This window comes from Lissotriton vulgaris, chromosome 1_1 (assembly GCF_964263255.1).
Source record: "Lissotriton vulgaris chromosome 1_1, aLisVul1.2, whole genome shotgun sequence".
In the NCBI taxonomy this organism is placed as follows: Eukaryota; Metazoa; Chordata; class Amphibia; order Caudata; family Salamandridae; genus Lissotriton; species Lissotriton vulgaris.
This window is the reverse complement of record NC_141685.1, coordinates 1,688,027,006-1,688,049,480: the sequence shown is the minus strand read 5'-3', so window position 1 is coordinate 1,688,049,480 and position 22,475 is coordinate 1,688,027,006. Positions and strand designations below refer to the sequence as shown.

General features: G+C 47.8%; 1 protein-coding gene across 1 annotated transcript in view; it reads right to left on the bottom strand.

Moving 5' to 3' along the window:
• The window catches only part of PODXL (podocalyxin like), a 262,424-nt gene that overhangs the window by 112,870 nt on the left and 127,079 nt on the right, over positions 1–22,475 (bottom strand). Inside the window, exon 2 of the mRNA XM_086918925.1 lies at positions 21,242–21,871. Coding sequence (XP_086775051.1) covers positions 21,242–21,871 — 630 coding nt within the window. The remainder of the gene's footprint in view (positions 1–21,241; positions 21,872–22,475) is intronic.

Sequence of the window (22,475 nt, the reverse complement as noted above, 5' to 3'; positions counted from 1 at the left end):
GCTGTAATTATCCATCAAACAAAAAAAAGTTTAGTTCCACGAGTTTGATCCTTATTGGCCTAGAACCACAGCATAAAGTGAGTGGATCTGCTCCAGAAATCAAACGCTTGCTCTCTAATGGAGTGTGTCACTTTTCTAACACTATAACGGAATAGAGCTTCCAAGGCATTTAGGGTTAGGTGTACCATTAATGGTACACACATCAGATTAGCTGATGTGTGTCTTCAGGTATGTACTCAGCTGCAACGGTGTTGGCAGACACTACAACAAACCTAGGCAAAGCCAGTCATGCCAGTTACAAGGTTGAAATTTAGGACATGAAATATCAACAGGTCTTTCTCCAAAAAACATTCAGATTTAAAGGAAAAGTTATCAAAATCATTACCTACAATGTGCCCTTTCCCACACAGGAGGGGAAAACAGGGTAGCACTGGACGTGGAAACCTAACAGTGTGCAATTACGGCTACTTCAAGCCTGATAAAATGTAATTAAATCTGGCCTTCATCAGAACATTTCTCTTGTCGAAAGGGTGTTGCAAGGAGTCCGTTTTCAATCACACCCAAACCAGACTTCAGTTACAGTGAAAAAGCATGTACGCACGTGGTGGCAGGCAGGGTGCGGCTAGAAGTGCGGAGTTGCATGAATAATAGTTTTTTTCATTCCACAGCCTTGGAAGCAGATGTTTTTAAAGTGCCAGAAGGCATTGACCATGCACGTTTTCGTGTTTTGATGTCCTGCTAACTTGAATCAGGCAACTAAACTTGAAGCTGCATTGAGCATGCTCATGCATTTGTATGAGCTGTTGCAAGTGATCAATCTGTAAGCCAAACTTTTTAGAAAGTGTTACTGATACTTGCTGAAGCGGCACACGGCTGTAGTAGGTTTGTATTCCACAAGTTATCTCAGGCAAAACATAACCCAATTTTCATTTCCATCTATAACGTTTGTTACTTTAAAAAAAAATCAAAAAATCACTGAAACCTACACTTTTATTTATCTTTCGCATTTTTCAGGCAAGGATGCCACTGGAGTTAGCCAATCATGTCAGCAATAAACGCGAAATCAATTTATGCATTACTTTTTTTCACGGCGTAAAACTATTCCCTATTTGACATCTTTTAGATTGTGATGCTATTTTGCACTAAGATCAGATTATCACGTTTCTTTCATTTTGGGATTGGCATTCTTCGTAAAATAACAAAACATATCAGTTATTTTTCAGCCCGAAAATGTAGAATAAAAAGATTAGCCCGAGCATTGCTACAATACAAAAAAAGTAATTGGAGGCACAAGGGAAAAACTATATAATACCTATGTACATCATTTAAGTGTAGTCAGGGATAGCCTTTGCAACCCCGACCTGCCTTGGATACCTATTTGCCAAAAAAGTGCTTTAACACCCCATTGGGGGTAACAAGCACTATATAAATTAAAACCACGGACAGCGGAGGGGGGACGGGCACACGGACAGCGGGAGGGGGGACGGGCTCACGGACAGCGGGAGGGGGGACGGGCTCACGGACAGCGGGAGGGGGGGACGGGCACACAGACAGTATGTCGACAACGTTTTTTGATACTTATGTTTAAAAAATACAGTTAAACGTAATTATTACGTTAGTTATGGAAAGAACATTGGCTATAGAAAGAAGCTCGCATTTAAGCCACAGGATGAGAGCTGCCATCCCTAGGAAATAATAAAAATGAAAAGATTAGCCCGAGCATTGCTACAACACAAAACAAGTCCCTGCGCCGCGTGCATTTTGTGTGTGCGCAGGACCGAGCTGTGCAGGACGGTGTATTTCCCAAGCGCACCTGGGTGAGAGGCAACCCCCCGGCGCCGGGCCGTGGCACTTTAAAGCGGACACATCGGTACCCGAGGTACCCCCGCCCGTGGAGCACAGATGCACCGGAGAACTGCACGCTGGTGAGGGCTGTCATCCCCGGACCCTCCCCCCTCATTAGAGGCGTTTATGGGAGATTGTTTGTATTCAGCTGTCAGGCTGAGGGAAAGCTGTGACATAGTTACCTTGGACCAGACAGTCCTCTGAGCCGGAGATTGCCGGCAGATTACACCGAGAGCGATAAGGCGCATCCCCGCTAATGCCTCTGTTACTGGCCTCGTCACCTGCACGGCTCCCGACCAGGAGACTGGCAGTGCCTGCATGCGGAGAGCTGGGCAGGTACGGCCGTGTGGCTCCAGGGGTGCGAGATCACCCCCTTCCCCAATTCCAAAGTGTGGAACATCCCTTCCTTTCTCCACCACAACCGGTCATGGGTGTGGGGTTTAGGCAGTATACAAGGGGCTTGTCTGAGATGGGGTTTCGAATGACTGGGACGGTGGACAGCGTCCTCGTAGAAGGCTTTAAGCACCTGCCTAGCGCTTCGAGGACTTGGCGCCTTACCACTGTGTCCATGATTTGGGAAATGACCGGATAGTGACATGGGGTAGAATTACTGAGGTCAGGTTGCGCAGTCAGCAAGGGGCTTCATATCTACGGGACAGGCCTGGAATTGATGCGGCGTGGTTAAGAAATATGGATTCGTTTTAGGAACTCAGCTAAGGTTTAACTTCTCTGGCGTGTTGTTTGCCCGTTCTACATCTGTGTGTAAAATCCCCAGTCAGGCGGTTCAACGGTGCGGGCATTAGGTTTATTGCTGCCCAGAAGCGGGTTAAAAACTCTGGTGGTGTGCAAAAAAAAAACGGAACAAGGTATGAGCTTTTTAAAGCGGTTTAGGAACTCCGTGGTTCATTAGAAATGCAAGTATACAGCCTGGGCATTCTAGAGCCGGTTTCTCTCCATGGGACGGCTGAACAGCTCTGTGGTAATGTCTACGTATTTTGCTGTTAGGTGTGGGTCTTTGTGGCGTTTGAGTGCCATTTCATGCACCCCTAGCGCCCACACACTGGCTCGGCTGCTGCAGGCGCTGTGCTGACACTGCTGTGTGCCGTGGCACGGTCAGTGCCTGTGATCTGACACCGCCGGGCGCCGTAATTGAAAATATATTTCTGCAGGCTGTTCTTACAGATATCAGAGGTCCCGGCTTTTGATCCCCCTCTGCTGCCGGTGTTCTCCAGGAGCTAATAAAACTCGCCTTAGAGCTCCTTAGCGCCGGGTTTGCAACAGCTTTCCCAGCTTGTAAGGCGCCTGTCGGGAAAGCCTCATCATTCTTCCCACGAAGCCAGTTTAGCATCCACTCTCTATTCCCAGCGGCCCATGCCGCCCTCCTTCCGGTAACCGCTGCAAAATAAACAAGCATTTGCAAGTAAAAAACTTACCTCCGGGAGTCGGGAAAGCCTCATCATTCTTCCCACGAAGCCAGTTTAGCATCAACGCCCTCTCCGCAGCGGCCCACTTACCTCCGGGAGTCGGCTCGGAGTAGGGAGCGGGTCGGGTCTGCGTCCTCACAGGGAGAGCGATCAGGCTGGTGTGACTAAGGATGCCGAGACAAAAAAAAAAGCGCCGCCCACTGCTGCATGACGTGGGCAAAAGCCTAAAATTCTCGGGAACGCCCACGAATCTGCTCCGGCATTGACGGACAGATCTCAGTTCCAATGGCTAGCCTCCATTTATGGAGCTAGCCAATGGAACAGAGGGGCGGGGCAACACACACATACTGTACACATAAGATTTCGCCTGCGCAGCTTTCGACAGGCGAAACCTAAAAAGGAAGATTATGCATGGAGAAACCATTTTGCCAATGAAGAAACCCCTCTCCTTCAATCAAACAGATCTGGGGTGATCTGTCGCCCCTACACTTTTGGAAAGGTAACTGATCATTTCCAGGGTGGGAGAAGGACATATTTTAGTTTTGTGAATGCCCTTAAATATACATAATCATGGCGGTTCCCAAGCTCACAAGGCAAGTTGGGAATTTACATGTTTAGTATTAAGTGCTAAATTCAAATGTACTTCACATTTAACAAGATAACCACATTTCAGGTTTTTGACCCGAAGATGCAATGCCGTTGGATTCTCATTATAAAAATGTAATTTATACCTGCTTTTAGAGGATAATTCAGAACAAGATTTTACACCCCAAAGTCTGTTGCTTTGACTAGGTTGTGGCACTTTAATGGCACAAATGCATTTGCCCAGTATCGTGCAATGCTTTGCTGGCAGCAATGGGAATTAAAAAGAGTCGTCATCCTGACATTGATACTTTGTTCTAAACCACAGCAGGACAGCGAATCTTCCCTGTTAGGAGTGCTTTACAACTTCAAAGTAGTGGAACAGTGAACCTAGTTGTGGAACACATATTGTGAGTATTACTTTTAATATTAATGAGCTTGAGTCCATTAAGGTCTATGAAATATTGATTGTGGAAATGTGTAATGCCTGAGAATTCTTCCGTGTCAGTCACTGCTACGGAGCGCCTCCAACAAGGAGCCATGATACTCACGGATGGCCTTCTTTGGGAGACAGTGGAAAACATTTTAAATGTCCTTTAACCTCCAGGTAGTCTATCCTGTGGTGATATCTAAAGTTGTGAATCACTGCTATGATTTTAGTAGCTGTAATCACAGCTCTGCCCCTGTGTTTTTGTGCCATACATCAAAGCTGTGTGTCTTTTCAATTTCGTTTCTAACCCTAAATGAGCATGGATCTTTTGGCCATCTCATTTGTGGTCAACCTCAAGTTGGTAGCATATGGTGGCAATGTCAAAGCCCTGGTATTGTTAGAGTTATTCGTGGGGTTTGACACAGTCCACCATGATCGATTGCTGATATGCTTGACTTAGATTGGTATAACAAGACTAGCACTTACCTGTGCAGCATCCTCCCCAGCCTGGGTACCTGCCAATGACTACACCACACATGGAGCTTGGTTCCTCTGCATGTAACCACAAACTCAACATTCTAAACTTGCCTTCACTTCACTACATTTGAACTCTTACATCACAGTTCTACGGAGTCCATCAGGAGCCAAAATGGTTCCATCATTGCTAACTCACACGACAATACATCTCCCCATCTGTTAAATAAAAAAATTCAAAATTTACAAATATATACAATTATAATTCTTCAGTGAGTCTTCCTGAAGCTCTAATTACATGTCCTGATCGTGTTGTTGGAAGCTGGAAACTGACAGGAAAAGCGTCCATGACCTGCATTGGTAAGGTAGGGACAACGGCAGTCAGGAAGTTCTCAATAGTCTTCTCAGAACCAGTCTCTGCAGTGACATCAGGGACTGCAAGTAACAAGCAAAATGTCAAAAGTGTGAGGAGTCTCGGGTAATGGGCTTTTCAGGATGTTTGGCAGTCCCCATGTGTCCTTTACTGGTCACAATGTGGAAAGGATCAGCATCAAAAGGTGAGAGGAGTTGGCCTAATGGCTAGGGTGGTTGACCTCAAATCTGGGGAACCGGGTTTGAGTCTCCGCAAGGATACGCAACATCCTGTGATTCTGGGCAAATCACTTAATCTCCCCATGCCTAACAAAAATGAATGTGTCCTCATGTAACATAACTGGTGCTCATGTAAAGCGTTCTGATACCCGATACCTTTGGGTCAAGTTAGCGCTATATAAAACTCCGGGGAAAAAAAGGGTTTCAGATTTATGTTTTCTTGGCTGATGGACAAACACTCAATCTACTCTGGTGAATTTATTGTCTATAGCACATCTGTGCTTGTCTGCATATGTTGTTATTTTCCGTTTACGATCCAATTTCCGTTTACGATCCAAGTCCCTTTAACGAGTTTCATCATCATTGTTAGATCTCTTGTTGGTCCATTGAGGTAACTTGGTCACCATGACTCTCCCAAACATTAATGCAGCAAGGTGTTCACCTGTCGTCGAATCATGGGTCAAGTGGTAAGCTCTAAGAGTGGAATGTAAGATTGTTTTAAGGTTAAGCTTTACTAACACAGCACACTGGACAGCTTTCTTGTGTGTACTCATAAAACGTTCAACAAGACCATTGGCCTGTGGCCACAGAGGTGTACTTTTCTAATGCTGTTTCATTAGGATAACTGAAAACGTCTCTGATTCTCCTCAGTTGAAAGGGGCCATTGGCAGATTTTAAGATTGAAGGAACACCTCTTGTCACTAGGATGCTCTCTAATCGCTCTATGACTCTTTGTTTAGTGATAGGTGAGAGATCTTCTACCAATGGAAAACCGGAGTATTCATCAATATTCACCATCAGGTGATGTCAATTGTTAGGATGTCCAAAGAAGTCAACAGCATTTTTTCCCCATACTTGTTTTGGCACCTCAAACATGTTTAAGGTGTGTTGAATGTTTTTCAGTGATAAGCAATTGCATAGGTGACAAGCCTTCAATCCTCTTTCAACTCATTCATTGAGAAGAGGAAACCAGACTTGGTCTTGAAAAGCTAGTTTTGTGGCAACAATTCCACCATGTCCTTCATGGCCACATCAATTGTCTGTTGTTAGACTCTCAGGAATAAAACATCTTGAACCTTGTAAAAAAAAAACTAATGGACAGTTCATGTTTGACATTTTTGAATGCCTGGTATTCACTGTCACTGGCAAGAGGTCGATTGTGTTGGTTCCACGACTGATGTGTAATAATGTCCTTTATTTCAACATATCACTATCTTAGTTTGTGGCAGGGACAATTTGTTCCAATGAAATGGCAGCAGGTGTGTTCGATCTCACAATGAAATTTATATAGGCTTCAGCCGTTTTGGAAGGGGAACCATGACACTGTACCGGCACTCATGAGAAGTAGTCAGCAGGGTCCTCGCGGGACGATGAACAATTGTGAACTTGTATTCTTGAAATGGTAGACCCCAAAGTTCAATGCGGAAAGGCATCTTGGCCATTCGATTGCTAAAAATGGTCAACAATTGTTGATGATCTGTCATAAGCACATGGGGAAGTGTTTACAAGCCAACACCACTGCTAAACTTTCTTTCTCAGTTGTGAATAGGTGCGTTCTGTTTGGGACAAACTTCTGCGTGCATATGCCAACATATGCCTTCAAGCATCTTGACGTCCCCTGTGCTGGGCAAAGATCGCACCCAATCCGACCTGGGCTAGCTTCAACAACAACCTTTGAATGAAGCTTTGGATCAAAGTATGCCATTTAAGTAGCGTTCTTGAATGCCTATTTGATTTTATTAAAGCTTTGCTCACATTCATGTGACCAAAGAATTGAAAAATTCTATTCTGTCAAGTCTCAATGTGGCAAAGGCTTGTATGTATCTGCAAACAGTAAGTGGCCATGCCATGGAATGAAAGTACCTTGGAAAAATCTTGTGGGGGACTGGCATTTGATAATGCTTGCACTTTACCTGGATCGGAGAAGATATGGCCAAAGACTTTAGGTTTTGTCTTATGGAACTCACATTTCTCAGCATTCAAAGTTATACCTGCATCGGCAAGAAAACAACACACTTGTGTGATAGCGCTTTGTCCTGCTCCTCCTGCGCAGATCCAAAAACCAAAACGTCATTCCTATTATTGGGAAGCATTCATGGCACGCTTTATGATACGTCAAATGGCATCTTGAAAGAGCTCTGTAGCTAATGTCACACCAACATTTTGGGCCAAATGTGCAAGCACATTAAGCCACCAGTGCGTCACTTTTTTTAAAGCACCGGCGGTGCAAAGGGCTTGCCCATATCTACAAGGTCACGTAAAGTCTCCTTTTGCGACATTTCATGAGCTTGTAAATATGGTCCCCTTTCACACATTACTCTGCATGAAAGGTGCGCTCCATGGGTGTTGCTGTGGGTGTTCTCACGCAAAATTCATGGAGTCAGACACATCCCCAGATTTACAATGTTTTGTTATGCTGGGAATGTGCCAGAGCGCGCAACGAGGACAAATACTTTTATTTCTCCTAGTTTTTCCTCTTTCTATGTGTGCTGCAGAATGAGAAAAATGCCATCAATTATTGTTTTTGTAGAGTAGGGTGTCCCTTCCTGCACAAAAACAATCACCCCAGCAACACAGCACCCTTAAAATATGAAGCCATGGTGCCCGTGCTGGGGCATGGCAGCCAATTGTGCCACAGGACGGGGAGAAGCACACGAATGTGTCGTATTGTTCTTAATACGATGCATCCCTGTCCTTTTAAAATGGCGCAGCTCAGCGCAACAAAGTGGCTTGCGGTGCCAAGCTGCGTCATTTTTTAGTAAATGAGGCCCTTAGTCTTTCACTACGTGTAGAAAAGGTGGTAAAATACCTAAAATTCTCCTTGAGTTCCAACTAATGATAATATCCTTTATTCAAACCGGGGCGAGAGAAGACTTTCACACCATTCAATTGTGTGATCATGTTGGCAATGTGCGGACCTGAATGTTGTTCTCTTTCAATTGCCTTGTTAGCTTGAATCATATCAACACAGATGAGTACAGCTCCTTCACTGACTTTTTTTTAGCACTACCAGTATGGGAGAAACCCATGGTGTTGGACCAGTAGACAGCTGAATTATATCATGTTTGAGTAAGGATTCAAGCTCTTTCTCAACAGCTTCTTGTAAATGGAATGCAATTAATTTGTGTCTTTGAACAACAGGACCTACAACCTCATTAATCTGCAATTGCGCTTTCATAGTCTTACGTTTTCCCAACCCATGAAACAACGAAGGGAACTGACTTACTATTTCGCAATGAGCATTCATGTTGTAGGTCACCGATGACGTTTAATGCTGTACCTTCAAGTACGTGAATGGGTGCTTTTACTTTTGTCTACTTGTATTTCATTGTTGCTACAAATGAACCTTGAATTTTAATTGTGTATATGCAGCCCATATTTACACTATACTTTCTGAGGGCATAAGTCGGGCAGTGGAGACATTTCATTGTACTTCTCCTCAGGCATAATGTTTATCAACGCACTACTATAGATAATAAAAGGTATTGAGCAACCATTTGCTTTTAGTGTAATTTTAAGACAATGTTTGAATTTCTTTTGTGCTTTTCTTGTCAACTTTTCTTAGATTTGCATTTTTTTCACATGCAGTCAGTCCAACATGAGCATGGTTTTCTGAGGTAAATACTAAAGTCTGACAACCATCATCTTCACTTTCAATTGATATTGATACTGAAGAAGTTTTTGGCAAAGCTTTATATGACAAAAACCTTTATTTTGCTGTTGATTTCCTTCAACTGGTGTTTCCGCTTGGCCTTGTGGACATGTGTAGAACATTGCTTCTGGAACGTTTGAGCAGTCATTTTGTCTTCTCGCCATGATGCACTAACTTTTTCCTTTGCCTTGCAAACCATTACAAAATGGTTCTCCTTCCCACAGCCTTTGAATATTTTATCTAAAGGTGGAACATGCTGGCCTTTGGGTCATCTTGGACATTTTTTTGAAGTGTGACCTCTTTATGGTGTCCATAGGAGCCCTTCAATTTTCTGGAGACCCTTGGAGTTCTTCTGAGGCTCTACCTAGCAGCTTTAATGGTGTGCTGCTTCAGATATTGGACAGCTCTGTAAGTACAACCCGCTTGCTACTTCTTGGGTCGCTTCACCCGCCGCTAAGGTCATAGGGCTCTTTCTATGGAGGCTCTGTTAAGTCCATTGACAGTATATTTTATCTTTTACTGTTTTGTCAAACTTGTGCTTTTGTGTATTCTACTTGTACAGTTTCTTTGCATTTGAGTATGGTAATATCAGTGCTTCTTTTCCGTATCTGGTTGCATCTGCCTTTAGTGTTATTGCTCCATATGATGTATTGCAGTTTGGAGCCGTGCTTCTCTTTACAGCCATCAGGTTCGTGGCCAATGATGTGTACACTTCTCAGTGAAGCTTTCTTTATGGTTACATACAAGCTTTACACCAGCTGGAGTGGCGCTTTGACTCCATATATGCCAAACGACGATTATCCACTTCGACTGAGGCACGTGTGGCACGCACGAGTAGTTTTTGCTGGAACAAGGAAGAACTCTTTGGGAGAGCACAGTTGATCTTCAGGTTACGCATCCCCTATTTATAGCCAGTTGTGACCTCCTCCCCAGCCTGGGTACCTGCCAATGACTAAGGCACACACACTGCTTGATATTACACAACCTTATTCTTTTGAGTGTAACTACAAACATTTTAAACCTGCCTTCACTTCACTACATATGAACACTTACATCACAGTTCCATGGAGTCCATTAGGAGCCAAAAGGGCTCTGTCATTGCTAACTCACATGACAATACAACCCTGATTTAATCTTTAATTTCATCTCAATTTCAAATTGTTCAGTTCAGCCATTTTGACTCACCTCAAAAACTGATTTGCTCAAGGTCCCCCTGGCTGTGCTGTTACCTTTTTTATTAATAAATAATGATGTCCTCTATCTGCTTCATGAATATATTGGAAAACTGTACATGTGTACAGTGAAACGACAATGTTTTTTGTCCTGAAGCTAATCTGATACCTTAACTGACAAACTATGACCTGCTCTTAAAACCACTGGCTGGTGGATGAGCTTCAACATTTTGAAGCTCAATCTATCCTAATCAGAAAGCTTTGTAATGCAGAATAATCCCAAACATTGGATGATAGACTCTGGAATTCCTCAATGGCAAATCCAGACACATTACTGATAAAAAATTTAAGCACTTTACTTGAAATTTCCCTTAGGCTAAATATTGCTGTCATTGCACTCTGCTGAGAAGGTTGCTGCATTTCCTATCTTGCTCCAAGCAAATGACTATTGTCAATGTTTTTGTGCAATCAACAAGTTAGGGCCTCAGTTAAATGTTGGCTATGGCAATGGCGTTCCTTGACTGCCAAACTTATGGTCTGCTTGCCCAATTTAGAATCGAACAGACAATAGGTTTGATGATGGTGGAGACTACTCTGCCTCCACCATGGTCAAAACTCTGCGGCCTGACGGAGTAAGGGCCGTTGGAGGTTTGACTTTTGTCTACCTACCTAATTTAGCTAGGTGGACATACAGCCGATTTTCAATGCCTGCCACTGCCAGAAGAAACCTGGAGGTAAGGGGCATGGAAAAGTGGTCAATGCCACCTTCGCCATGGGAGGAAGTTCCCATGGCAAGGAGGGGAAAGGCATTGTTTTTTATTTTCAAAAAGAAAATTCCACTTTGGGATTTTCTTTTTGAAAATAAAAAAGACATTGTATGTTTGCCATACCTGTTTGTCAAGCTTACAATGTTTTGCCAAGAACTGCCACAGGCCACATCGGACACAGATGAACAACACGCTACAGTGATTATGCCAGACTTGACTCCAGGACAGACAGTTACCGATACAAGGCCAATATTTAGAGACCATGTCTCTTTGAATTGTGAACTCAGATTTCTCTAGATGACAAGTCGTCAATCAACCACAAATCTTGGTCTTTGACTTCGGAATCAACATGAAATTCTTAATTGTGCCCACATTTAAATCAAAACGTCACAGAAGGACTAGGCCAGACCTCTTCTATTGCTCAGTACTTGTGAATTATTTCAAGCCTTGAAAAATCCCCAGGCCTGTACGCCAGTGGATAGGGTGAAACAGAAAAAGAACCTTAACTTAAGGATTTGTAATGAGTTCTTTTTGCATGACTCAGATACCAGGTGTCAAACTACTACATGAAGTCAATATTTAATACTGATGAAATTCAGTCCTAAAAAAAAATAAGAAGTTGTACTTTATTACTGCACTAATCAGAAAAAAAGCTTCTACCACAGAATTAGATTTCTTAATTTGGTGGGCAGCATCTTTGTCAGGGAGACGAGGTAATTTATTATGTTGCCCTGACAGAGAAACAGGCTGCCCACCAAGACTTAAACCTTAGTTTGGAAATGGGTCTACAATCAATAACCCTGCAACCACTATAACATATTCAGAGTGCTGCAGCCAATGTCCAAGTTGGACTGAAAAGCTTTTGCTCATATAACATCTAAATTACGTCCTTTACCTAGGACCATAGTTTACAACCATGTTGTTTTCACCAAGTGCTGTACATATCTCCAATTTTGCCACTGACAAAAAATAAATCTGGAGATAGCAACTAAGCACAGAGACATTGTGGGCTTATGCTCGACGTCATTGTGTGTCATACTCAATCCATCTATGGTCAATACCAAAAACATAAAAACAAGTTATTTCTAAGAACATGTGCAAACAAAATCACTAGTTTATGACATTATACACAACATGTGCATCTAGAATAAGTGTACTCTACAAATTCTTTTAGAAACGCTTACTCCACCCTCTATGCTGTGCCTCAAAATCTTATTGAAAGCTACCATCTTGTGCCGTACAAGGTCGGGGGGGTTGAGCTTTTAAGTCCAGGGAGCTAATCTTTACAATTCACTGCTGATCTCATTGAAAGCCGTATACAGATCAATTACATTCATGAAGCAACTACATATGTGGCTGTTTGGCACCGTCTTCTCTGTTGCCAATTCAATTTCATCATGATGTTCCAAGGTCTTTATCCTAAGCACGTTTATCTATATAGTATTAGTGCCAATATCAGCCCCATATAACAATATTAACATTAAAATGTCTCTGGAGTACAGTATTACATTTGTTTCTGCCAGCATCTTGTCTCAGCTACAACTGTAGATGACATTTGGTATAACACCTTTGTGTTTGTTTATTTTGGGGCATGATGAGGAGTGATATGACTAATATTTACCCTAATCTGTAATGCCATAGTCAAGCCCAAAAGAGATGAAATGGCCCATAGAAATTGCCAATTTGTAAGATTAAACCAAGCATTTTCATCTATAATTTGTTTGTCTTAGTCAATGGATATAGCTGTCTAAAGTTCTGTGCCAGTAGTCCACATCCATCGTATTTACTAAGATAATAAAAGTGGAAATGAAAATATCTCCAACATTAAATGGACAGATGAGAACTCTGCACTAACAGGCTGTTGGACAGGCCACATGAAGGGCCGCTCTCCCCCGGCCCAACCAGGCCCGAGTCCAGGCCCACAAGTACCACACACCACCATTGCACGTCCTCTGTCCCCTCCGGGACCCCTGCCCTCGAGCATGTCAACCTCGTGGGTCCGATCCACTGCCGGCCCTCGCGCCCATCCTGGGGCGCCATCTTGGACACTCCACCACGAGGCCGCCTGGCCCCCGATCGACCTCAACCCTGGGCCTGGCCAGGCCTCAGACATCCCGGCACCACCATCCACCCAGGAGGTGAGCGGGCTACTTGGCAAGTCAATGGGAGAAAGAGGTGTCGATGGCTCTCCCCCGCCAAGTGCCGCTCGCCCATCGCCTCCCCGAGCGCCGGCTCCACCCCCCTACTGGGTGTCTGGACTCCCTCATCCCGGACCTCCCGACCTCCAAGTGCGAGGGTCCGGACATCAAAGCACACCAGCCCTATAACTGGGGCAGCTCCAGAGCAGGAAGGCAGTTGTATCTTGGAGTCGAGAGACGTAAAGAAGAACTCATCCTTGACGGACTACTGGCGCTGCCGTAGCTCTGTCTTGTGCACCATCGTCTGGCCTGCTGGTGCTGCCGCAACCTTCGTAACCTTCATATCCTTCATCGTCGTCGGGACCTGCTGGCGTGGCCGCGGACCGTTTGTAACCATCATCTTCATCGGGACCTGCTGGCTCCGCCGCGGACCGTCGTTTCCTTCGTCCATCTCGGGACCTGCTGGCTCCGCCGCGGCCCGATCATCTAGAACGCCGAGCTCGAGGATTGAGAGCTATTTCCATCTTTTTGGTAACAAGACTGTCCCGCTACCCTTTTCCCGAACCAAGAGACCAGAATCGAGGGGACCCCTGAGTCCAGACCTCCTTGTACCATTCCATCGTAACTTAAAGAATTGCCTATAAAGTCTCGTTGAACTTTAACCTTGTGTGGTGTCCGTCTGTGGGGGGGAAGTTACTTGTCTGTACGATCGCTGGAGACGGCTCTCCCTGGAGACCTCTCCCCTTATCCTCGGCCGACCCTCCCGGTCCGTCTAACATTGGTGGCCAGCGGCGCGATCCGAATCCCCGCATAAACGTACAGAGAGTAGCTCACCCCACGACGAAATCACAATGACAACTAAAGAAAGCGGATCAACTGAGAAGTTCCAGATGGAAAAATTGGATGAGTACAGCCATCGTGAACTAAAACAATTCTGCATCGAAATAGGTATCGCTACCACCGGACTAAGTACAAAAGACGATTTTAAGCATGCCCTAGAATCTTGGGCAGAAACCGGGGCTGCCGGAACACCCGATCAAAGCACCACAGCAAAAACCACCACGGCCTCGGAAGAGCAAAGAACGGGTCTCTCGCAAGACGAGATCCAGGAAAGAGAAAAAACCCGACTACACGAGCTGGAAATGGCCCGACTCAAAATGGACGTTGAACTTAAGTTGGCCGAACAAAAAATTAACTTAGAGCACCTGCGTCTCCGAGAAGAAAGAGAGGAGAAACAGAGACAAAGGGAGCTCGAGGAAAAGAAACTGGCGTACGAACACGAGCGGAACCTAGCGGAGATCAACCTACGCAAGCAGAATAAAGGAGTCGGGGTGCCCGAGCAAACCCACACCCCAGGGGCAACAGAGAAAAAGGTACACATCCCCAAAGATGTCGTTCGAGAATACTTCCGAGAGGACGACATCCAACAATGGTTTAAGGCTTATGAAATCGCTATGACTGCACACCGGATCGATAGAAGCGATTGGGGAGCCGGTCTATGGGGGAGATTCCTCAATGAGGGCCGCGATGCCCTACTACAGCTCCCGGATCACCAGATGACCTCCTATGACCATATGAAAGCTGCACTCCTCACCCGCTATGGCCTCACACCCGAGATGTACCGCCAGAGGTTCCGAGACTGCACCCGCATCCCGGGTACAACTTGGGTGGACTATGTAAACTACTTTAGCCGAGCCTTCGAGGGCTGGATCAAAGGAAGCAATGTCACAACCTACGAACAACTGTTCAATCTCATGGTATGGGAGCATCTGTCGAACAACTGCTTCATTGAACTCCGCCAGCACCTCCTCGACAGCAAGTTAACGGATCCCCGGCAGCTCGCAGCCGAAGCTGACCGGTGGGAGATCACCAGAGTAGGCCGAAATGGGTCCTACGAACAGAACCGGAACAACAATGGTCAGCACCGGCCCCGAGGAGGAGGAGGGGGCCAAGGACGCGGAAGAGACAACGGCCCGGTCGCCCCCGTTACCAGCACCACCCCCCCGGCCAACCGGGGCAGCACCCCAGCGCGACCGGGGTACCGAGCCAATATTACGTGCCATCGATGCCAACGAGTCGGCCACTATGCAAACGACCCAAACTGCCCGCAGTACCAGAGCCCAAGACCCCGCCAGGTGGCTGCTGCTGCCCTAGGGGAGGAACAGATCACAGAGGAACAAGAGGAGTATGAACAAGAGCACCAAGAATGGGAGCCAGCCGCCATGGCTCTAGCATGCTTAGGGGGGAAAGACATGGTCCCGCGGGTCCCCCTACCCGCTAACACCCAGAAGTACAGCCAATGGGTGAGCATCAATGGACACCGGGCCGAAGCCCTGCGTGACACCGGGGCCAGTGTAACAGCCGTCCGCTGTCACCTGGTGACCCCAGAACAGTATCTACCGAACATTCTCTGCCCTGTACGCTCAGCCGATAACTCAGAAAGTCTGTGTCGGATGGCCTGCGTCCCCTTCGAATGGGGAGGGGTCTCCGGCATGTTGAAAGTAACGGTCCGAGACGATGCCCCCGTAGACTGCCTCCTGGGGAATGACCTTGAAAGCTCCCCGTGGGCAGCCGTAGAACGAAGAGAACACCTGGGGATGCTAGGCGTCCCGGACTGGGCGTGCGTCACCACCCGGTCCATGGCCGCCCGTGCCAACCACCGCCCAGAGGAGCCCGAATGGCCGGCGCCACCGCCTCCGGTCGCCCCAGCCGAAACAACCGACCGTGACGTTCCCCCCGAACCAGCTCAACCTTCCGACCTCGCTAACCTCGACCAGTGGCCTCAAGAGGGGGGGCCCACGCAAGAACAATTTCGCCACGAACAGAAGACCTGTCCCTCCCTCGAGGGACTCCGCCAGCAAGCACTCGCCCAAAGCGCAGGGGATACCTCCGGAACTCACTGGGTCTACTGGGACAATGATCTGCTATACAGTGAGCAAAGAATCGCAGAACTGGGGGCCAGCCGAGTACTAGTGGTGCCACTCCGTTTTAGAGACTTTCTGCTGAACCTGGCCCACGATGTCCCCCTGGCAGGACACCTGGGACAAGATAAAACCTACAGTCGCCTAGTGACCCACTTCTTCTGGCCCAAAATGAGGAACGATGTACACCAGCATTGCCGGTCTTGCCCCACGTGCCAAGCCAGTGGAAAGAGCGGCCGCAAACTAAAGGCCCCCCTGCAACCTTTTCCCGTGGTCACCACCCCGTTCGAGAGGGTCGGGATAGACATCGTGGGGCCCCTGGACCCGCGCACAAAACAAGGCCATCGATTCATCTTGGTGCTAGTGGACCACGCCACCCGCTACCCTGAGGCTGTTCCCCTGCGGACCGTGACAGCCCCGGTAGTCCGCCGGGCTCTGATGGGGATCTTCTCCCGGGTGGGCTTTCCCCGAGAAATCGTCAGCGACAGAGGCACGAACTTTATTTCTAAATATATGAAATCCCTCTGGCAACAGTGCGGGGTTACCTACCGATTCACGACCCCCTATCACCCTCAAGGGAACGGACTCGTTGAGCGGTTCAACCGCACGCTAAAAGGGATGATCGGGGGGTTGGAAGAACCCCTCCGTCGCCAGTGGGATGTGCTGCTGCCGTGCCTCCTCTTCGCCTATCGGGAGGTCCCTCAGAAATCCCTGGGCTTCAGCCCGTTTGAACTGCTATATGGACACCCCGTGCGGGGACCACTCAGCCTAGTCAAAGAAGGTTGGGAGATGCCCCCGCTAAAGAACCCTCCAGATGTCTTCCGGTACCTCCTAACCCTCCGCAACCAGACCCGGCGGTTCAGGGAGCTGGCGAAAGCTAACCTAGAGGCCAGCCAAGAGGACATGAAAAAGTGGTATGACCGGAATGCCTCTTCCATTGAATTTGAACCTGGCCAACAGGTATGGGTGATGTCCCCCACCGAGCCATGCGCCCTGCAAGACAAATGGACGGGGCCCTTCAAAGTAGTCGAGCGCAAGGGCCCTGCCACCTATCTCATCGACATGGAATCGCCCCGGAACCCCCTCCGGGTCCTCCACGCTAACAGACTGAAGCCCCACTTTGTGCGTACAGAACTCAGCCTCCTGATGGCCACAGACAATGGGGCTGAAGAAGACTCCGAGTCCCTCCCTGACCTCCTACGGACTAGGGAGCAAGACGGCTCCGTGGATGGGGTCCGACTCTCGGAGGCCCTCCCCAGAGAGCAACACCAGGAGTGTCGAGTCCTCCTGTCACAGTTCGCCAGCCTGTTCTCCCTCACCCCAGGTGTCACTTCCTGGTGTGTGCACGATGTGGACACGGGGGACAGCCCCCCTATCCGCCACCGGGCCTACCGCGTGCCAGATCGGGTACGGGCCTGCATCCAGGAAGAAGTAGCCAAGATGCTCGCGCTCGGGGTCATCGAGCCCTCAGACAGCCCCTGGGCCAGCCCTGTAGTACTGGTCCCCAAAGCAGCTGCCCCCGGCACCACACCAGAACTCCGGTTCTGCGTTGACTACCGGGGCTTGAATGCGGTCACCAGAACAGACGCACATCCCATCCCCCGGGCAGATGAACTAATCGACCGCATGGGAGCTGCCCGCTACCTCAGTATCTTCGACCTGACGGCGGGCTACTGGCAAATCGGCCTCACACCCCGGGCGCAAGAACGCTCTGCCTTTTCCACCCCCGATGGCCATTACCATTTCACTGTCATGCCCTTCGGCATGAAGAATGCCCCAGCAACATTCCAGCGGCTCGTCAATCAGGTCCTGGCGGGGCTCGAAGAATTCAGCGCCGCCTACCTAGACGACATCGCTGTATACAGCCACCATTGGTCCGAACACCTCCACCACCTCCGAGCAGTGCTGCAAGCCCTTCAGCGAGCTGGCCTCACGATCAAGGCCAGCAAGTGTCAAATTGGGCAAGGGTCTGTAACCTACCTCGGGCACCAGGTGGGAAGCGGCCTGGTGGCCCCTCTGCAGCTAAAAATTGCCGCCATCCAATCCTGGCAGCCCCCCATCACCCAGACCGAAGTACGAGCCTTCCTGGGCCTCACGGGCTATTACCGAAGGTTCGTGAAAGACTATGGTACGATGGTGGGGCCCCTCACAGAACTCACGTCAAAGAATCAGCCCAAGAAAGTCAACTGGACCCCCGAGTGTCAAGCTGCATTTGAACAATTGAAAGCCGCCATGTGTTCCGCCCCTGTGCTCCAGGCCCCCGACTACAGCCGGGAGTTCGTCGTCCAGACGGATGCCTCCGACCATGGCATTGGGGCAGTCCTGTCTCAAGTGAACGCCGAAGGCCTTGATCAACCGGTGGCCTTCATCAGCCGGCGACTCCTACCACGGGAACAACGCTGGAGCACCATAGAGAGGGAGGCCTTCGCTGTAGTCTGGGCCCTCAAGAAACTCCGGCCCTACCTTTTTGGCACCCACTTCCGGGTGCAGACCGACCACCGACCCCTGCAGTGGCTGATGCAGATGCGGGGGGAAAACCCGAAGTTACTACGCTGGTCCATCTCCCTGCAGGGTATGGACTTCACAGTTGAACACCGGCCTGGGCCAGATCACGCCAACGCGGATGGCCTGTCCCGATTCTTCCGCCTCGACGAGGAGAGTCCCCAAGAGGATGGGTAACTCTCCCCGCCTTCAGCTGGGGGGGACGCATGTTGGACAGGCCACATGAAGGGCCGCTCTCCCCCGGCCCAACCAGGCCCGAGTCCAGGCCCACAAGTACCACACACCACCATTGCACGTCCTCTGTCCCCTCCGGGACCCCTGCCCTCGAGCATGTCAACCTCGTGGGTCCGATCCACTGCCGGCCCTCGCGCCCATCCTGGGGCGCCATCTTGGACACTCCACCACGAGGCCGCCTGGCCCCCGATCGACCTCAACCCTGGGCCTGGCCAGGCCTCAGACATCCCGGCACCACCATCCACCCAGGAGGTGAGCGGGCTACTTGGCAAGTCAATGGGAGAAAGAGGTGTCGATGGCTCTCCCCCGCCAAGTGCCGCTCGCCCATCGCCTCCCCGAGCGCCGGCTCCACCCCCCTGCTGGGTGTCTGGACTCCCTCATCCCGGACCTCCCGACCTCCAAGTGCGAGGGTCCGGACATCAAAGCACACCAGCCCTATAACTGGGGCAGCTCCAGAGCAGGAAGGCAGTTGTATCTTGGAGTCGAGAGACGTAAAGAAGAACTCATCCTTGACGGACTACTGGCGCTGCCGTAGCTCTGTCTTGTGCACCATCGTCTGGCCTGCTGGTGCTGCCGCAACCTTCGTAACCTTCATATCCTTCATCGTCGTCGGGACCTGCTGGCGTGGCCGCGGACCGTTTGTAACCATCATCTTCATCGGGACCTGCTGGCTCCGCCGCGGACCGTCGTTTCCTTCGTCCATCTCGGGACCTGCTGGCTCCGCCGCGGCCCGATCATCTAGAACGCCGAGCTCGAGGATTGAGAGCTATTTCCATCTTTTTGGTAACAAGACTGTCCCGCTACCCTTTTCCCGAACCAAGAGACCAGAATCGAGGGGACCCCTGAGTCCAGACCTCCTTGTACCATTCCATCGTAACTTAAAGAATTGCCTATAAAGTCTCGTTGAACTTTAACCTTGTGTGGTGTCCGTCTGTGGGGGGGAAGTTACTTGTCTGTACGATCGCTGGAGACGGCTCTCCCTGGAGACCTCTCCCCTTATCCTCGGCCGACCCTCCCGGTCCGTCTAACACAGGCCATTTGCATACCATTTTCACTAAAAAATACCGATCAGAAATCTGCCCCCAGAGAATATCTGTATCCAGTTCACAGTTTGAACATGTGACATTCACAAGCCTGAGGGAGCTACAGAGCATTCTTCCCCCTCCTCTCTCCCTGCTGCTGAAGTAAGTTAATGTGAGGTTGGGTAGAAAGGTGCAGTGCTTATCTGGATATCAATCTAACAAGGGCATCAGAGGTGTTATAAGGTATGGACAAAAGAGGCAATTGCCCAGGGCCCACAGCCTTCCAAGGGACCCGCTAGGAAAGTGAACGTTCTCTCTATTTGATCTTTGTCTTTTAGATTTTTCTAAACCTCTCTCCCTCTCTGTCTACCTCCATCTCTAACTCTGTCCGTCTACACAATGCCTTATTAAGGATTTTTGGGGTCCCGTCCAAGAAATATTTCAACTGTTTTTGTGCGACCCTGTTAAAAATTAACATTAAATTCGGTAATGCTTGGCATCATGTGGGTTTGAATTAACAGGAAATGGGTTATAGAACTCAAAGTTGTTCTGTACAGGTGGGTCCAAATTATGTTTTGCCTGGGTCCCCAAAATCCTTAGGATGACACTGACTGGCATCTGTCTGGAAGAGGTTGTGGTACCCTTTCCATTAATGCCTAAATATTTATGTCAACGACAGTCCATAAGGGACTTCCTGTTCTACTGATGCGATCCTGCAGCTACTTCTAAGTTCCAAGGAGCCCTCCACCCCATGTTCTGTTGTTTGCCTTAAATGAGAATTCAGTGCATTGGTGAGAAACCAACTTGCATCTTATTCCAGATATGCTCCTAGTTTGTTTTAAGTTGTCAATAAGATGCTGCTGGATGAATTACAGATATCAGGCCTCCTTGTTGTAATATAGCAAGCAGCTGCTCCTGGGACTGGTATTTCTGAAATTATGCAATATTTGGAAAATATCTTCTTAAAGGTGCAACTTCTTGGAAGACATGGTGTAGACCCAGGTCATCAATTCCGCCCATTCCTCAAATCTAATATAATGTGAAATGCAGGCTGTCAATCTCATCTAGAGCCTACTCCACACAATACAGGAAAACATACATTATAACATGGCAGTAACCAAGCACTGGATCAATTGGTTTAAAAAAATGCACCCATAAAGCAAATGTTTTTTTTTAAATTCCACGTAAATGACTGGAGAGATATTCTAGAAAACCTTTTCACCTGGGTTTCCCTTGTAATTCAAATGCTCTTTATAGCATAGTTCTCGATTTGTGTAACTATATGAATATATATAGGATGTTTGCAGAGTACATATATATGTTTTTTTAAGGTGGATACAGATGCAGAATCATTCAGAAATACTGTACAAGAATCAATGTTCAGTATTGATTTTGCCTTTTTTTGTTGATTCCACTTTTGCATGTTTACAAATAAATCAGATTCTGGAGTAGCAGTGAGAACATAAACAATTAAGATATTTTATTACCTGCTGTCAAAACGGGACCTTCGGGTGCTGGAGAAAGGGCTGCAGTTGTGATGTGTTTGGTAGTGCTTCCTGGTATACTAGATCCAACAGTTGGGCTCTGATCTTGATCTACCACCAACAATCCGGGAGATTTACTGGTATTTGTGTTGAAGGAAGCAACATGCGTGGGCTGTGAAGGCATTGAAGATGCTATAGTGGAACCAGAGAGCCTGGTAGATTCCGCGATGCTTTTTGATACTGCTGGAGTCTCCGAGGAAATTGAAGCTTTTGCCGTAGGAGCCGGTAAAGGACCAGACACTGAGGTGCTTGTTGACGTACTGGAGGTTTCTGATGGTTGGCTTACCGGTGATCTGCTTACAGGGGTATCGGGTGAGCCTGGGCCAGATGCTGAACTGGTATGAGCTGGAACAGATGTTGATGGAACTTGACGGACAGAGGTTGCTGAAGGTGGATTGCTAGATGGCTGTCCTGCTTCTGGCAGGCCAGTTGTAGGTTGCAGTGTTTTTTCTGTTGGTTTTGCAGGAGTTGTATGCACTATTGCCGATGGGGTGGTTGGACTAGTAGGAGAAATTGTGGGCACTGAAGATACACTTGTGTCATCAGCCTTCAATGTTGACAGACCAGCAAAGCCTAAAGTAAGATACAAACAAGAATCAAGTTAAGAATATTTTGTAGCTATTTTATCTGCAATTTTCAAGGCCAAGATCAGGTACCATTCATTTTTTTTTAATATTATAAAATATATTTTCATGTTTCGAAAAGTTCCTTCCCCTGCAATATCTTAATACCCACCTTCTATTGAACATCTTCTAAATGTCTACCCTCTTTTTGTATGAAGGTCAGAATTCTATTTGTCTGACGAGGTGGTGAGCCTCTAACTGTGTCCATGCATATCCCTAACAGTAATCAAATTAGTACTACTCTGGTCTCTGTGGGTAAAGTTGCTGTAGAAAGAAGAGTGCATATTGCAAGAGGAAAGAACACTGGTACCAGCTGCCAAGGTCAGAAGTCAGGCCACTGGCCAATCACTGCCAAGTGGAGGTTCCAGTCTGGGTAACGCACAGAATATATACATTTCCATATTCACTTATACCTGCTCATGCTCATACTCACCCAATATTAATCTTTTATTTACTCACTCACTCTCTCACAGAATCCCTTGTTGACTCTTTTACTTTCTCACTGCTTAACTCTGCACTGAAAGCCCAGAGGTGCATACACAAGGAGGAAGACA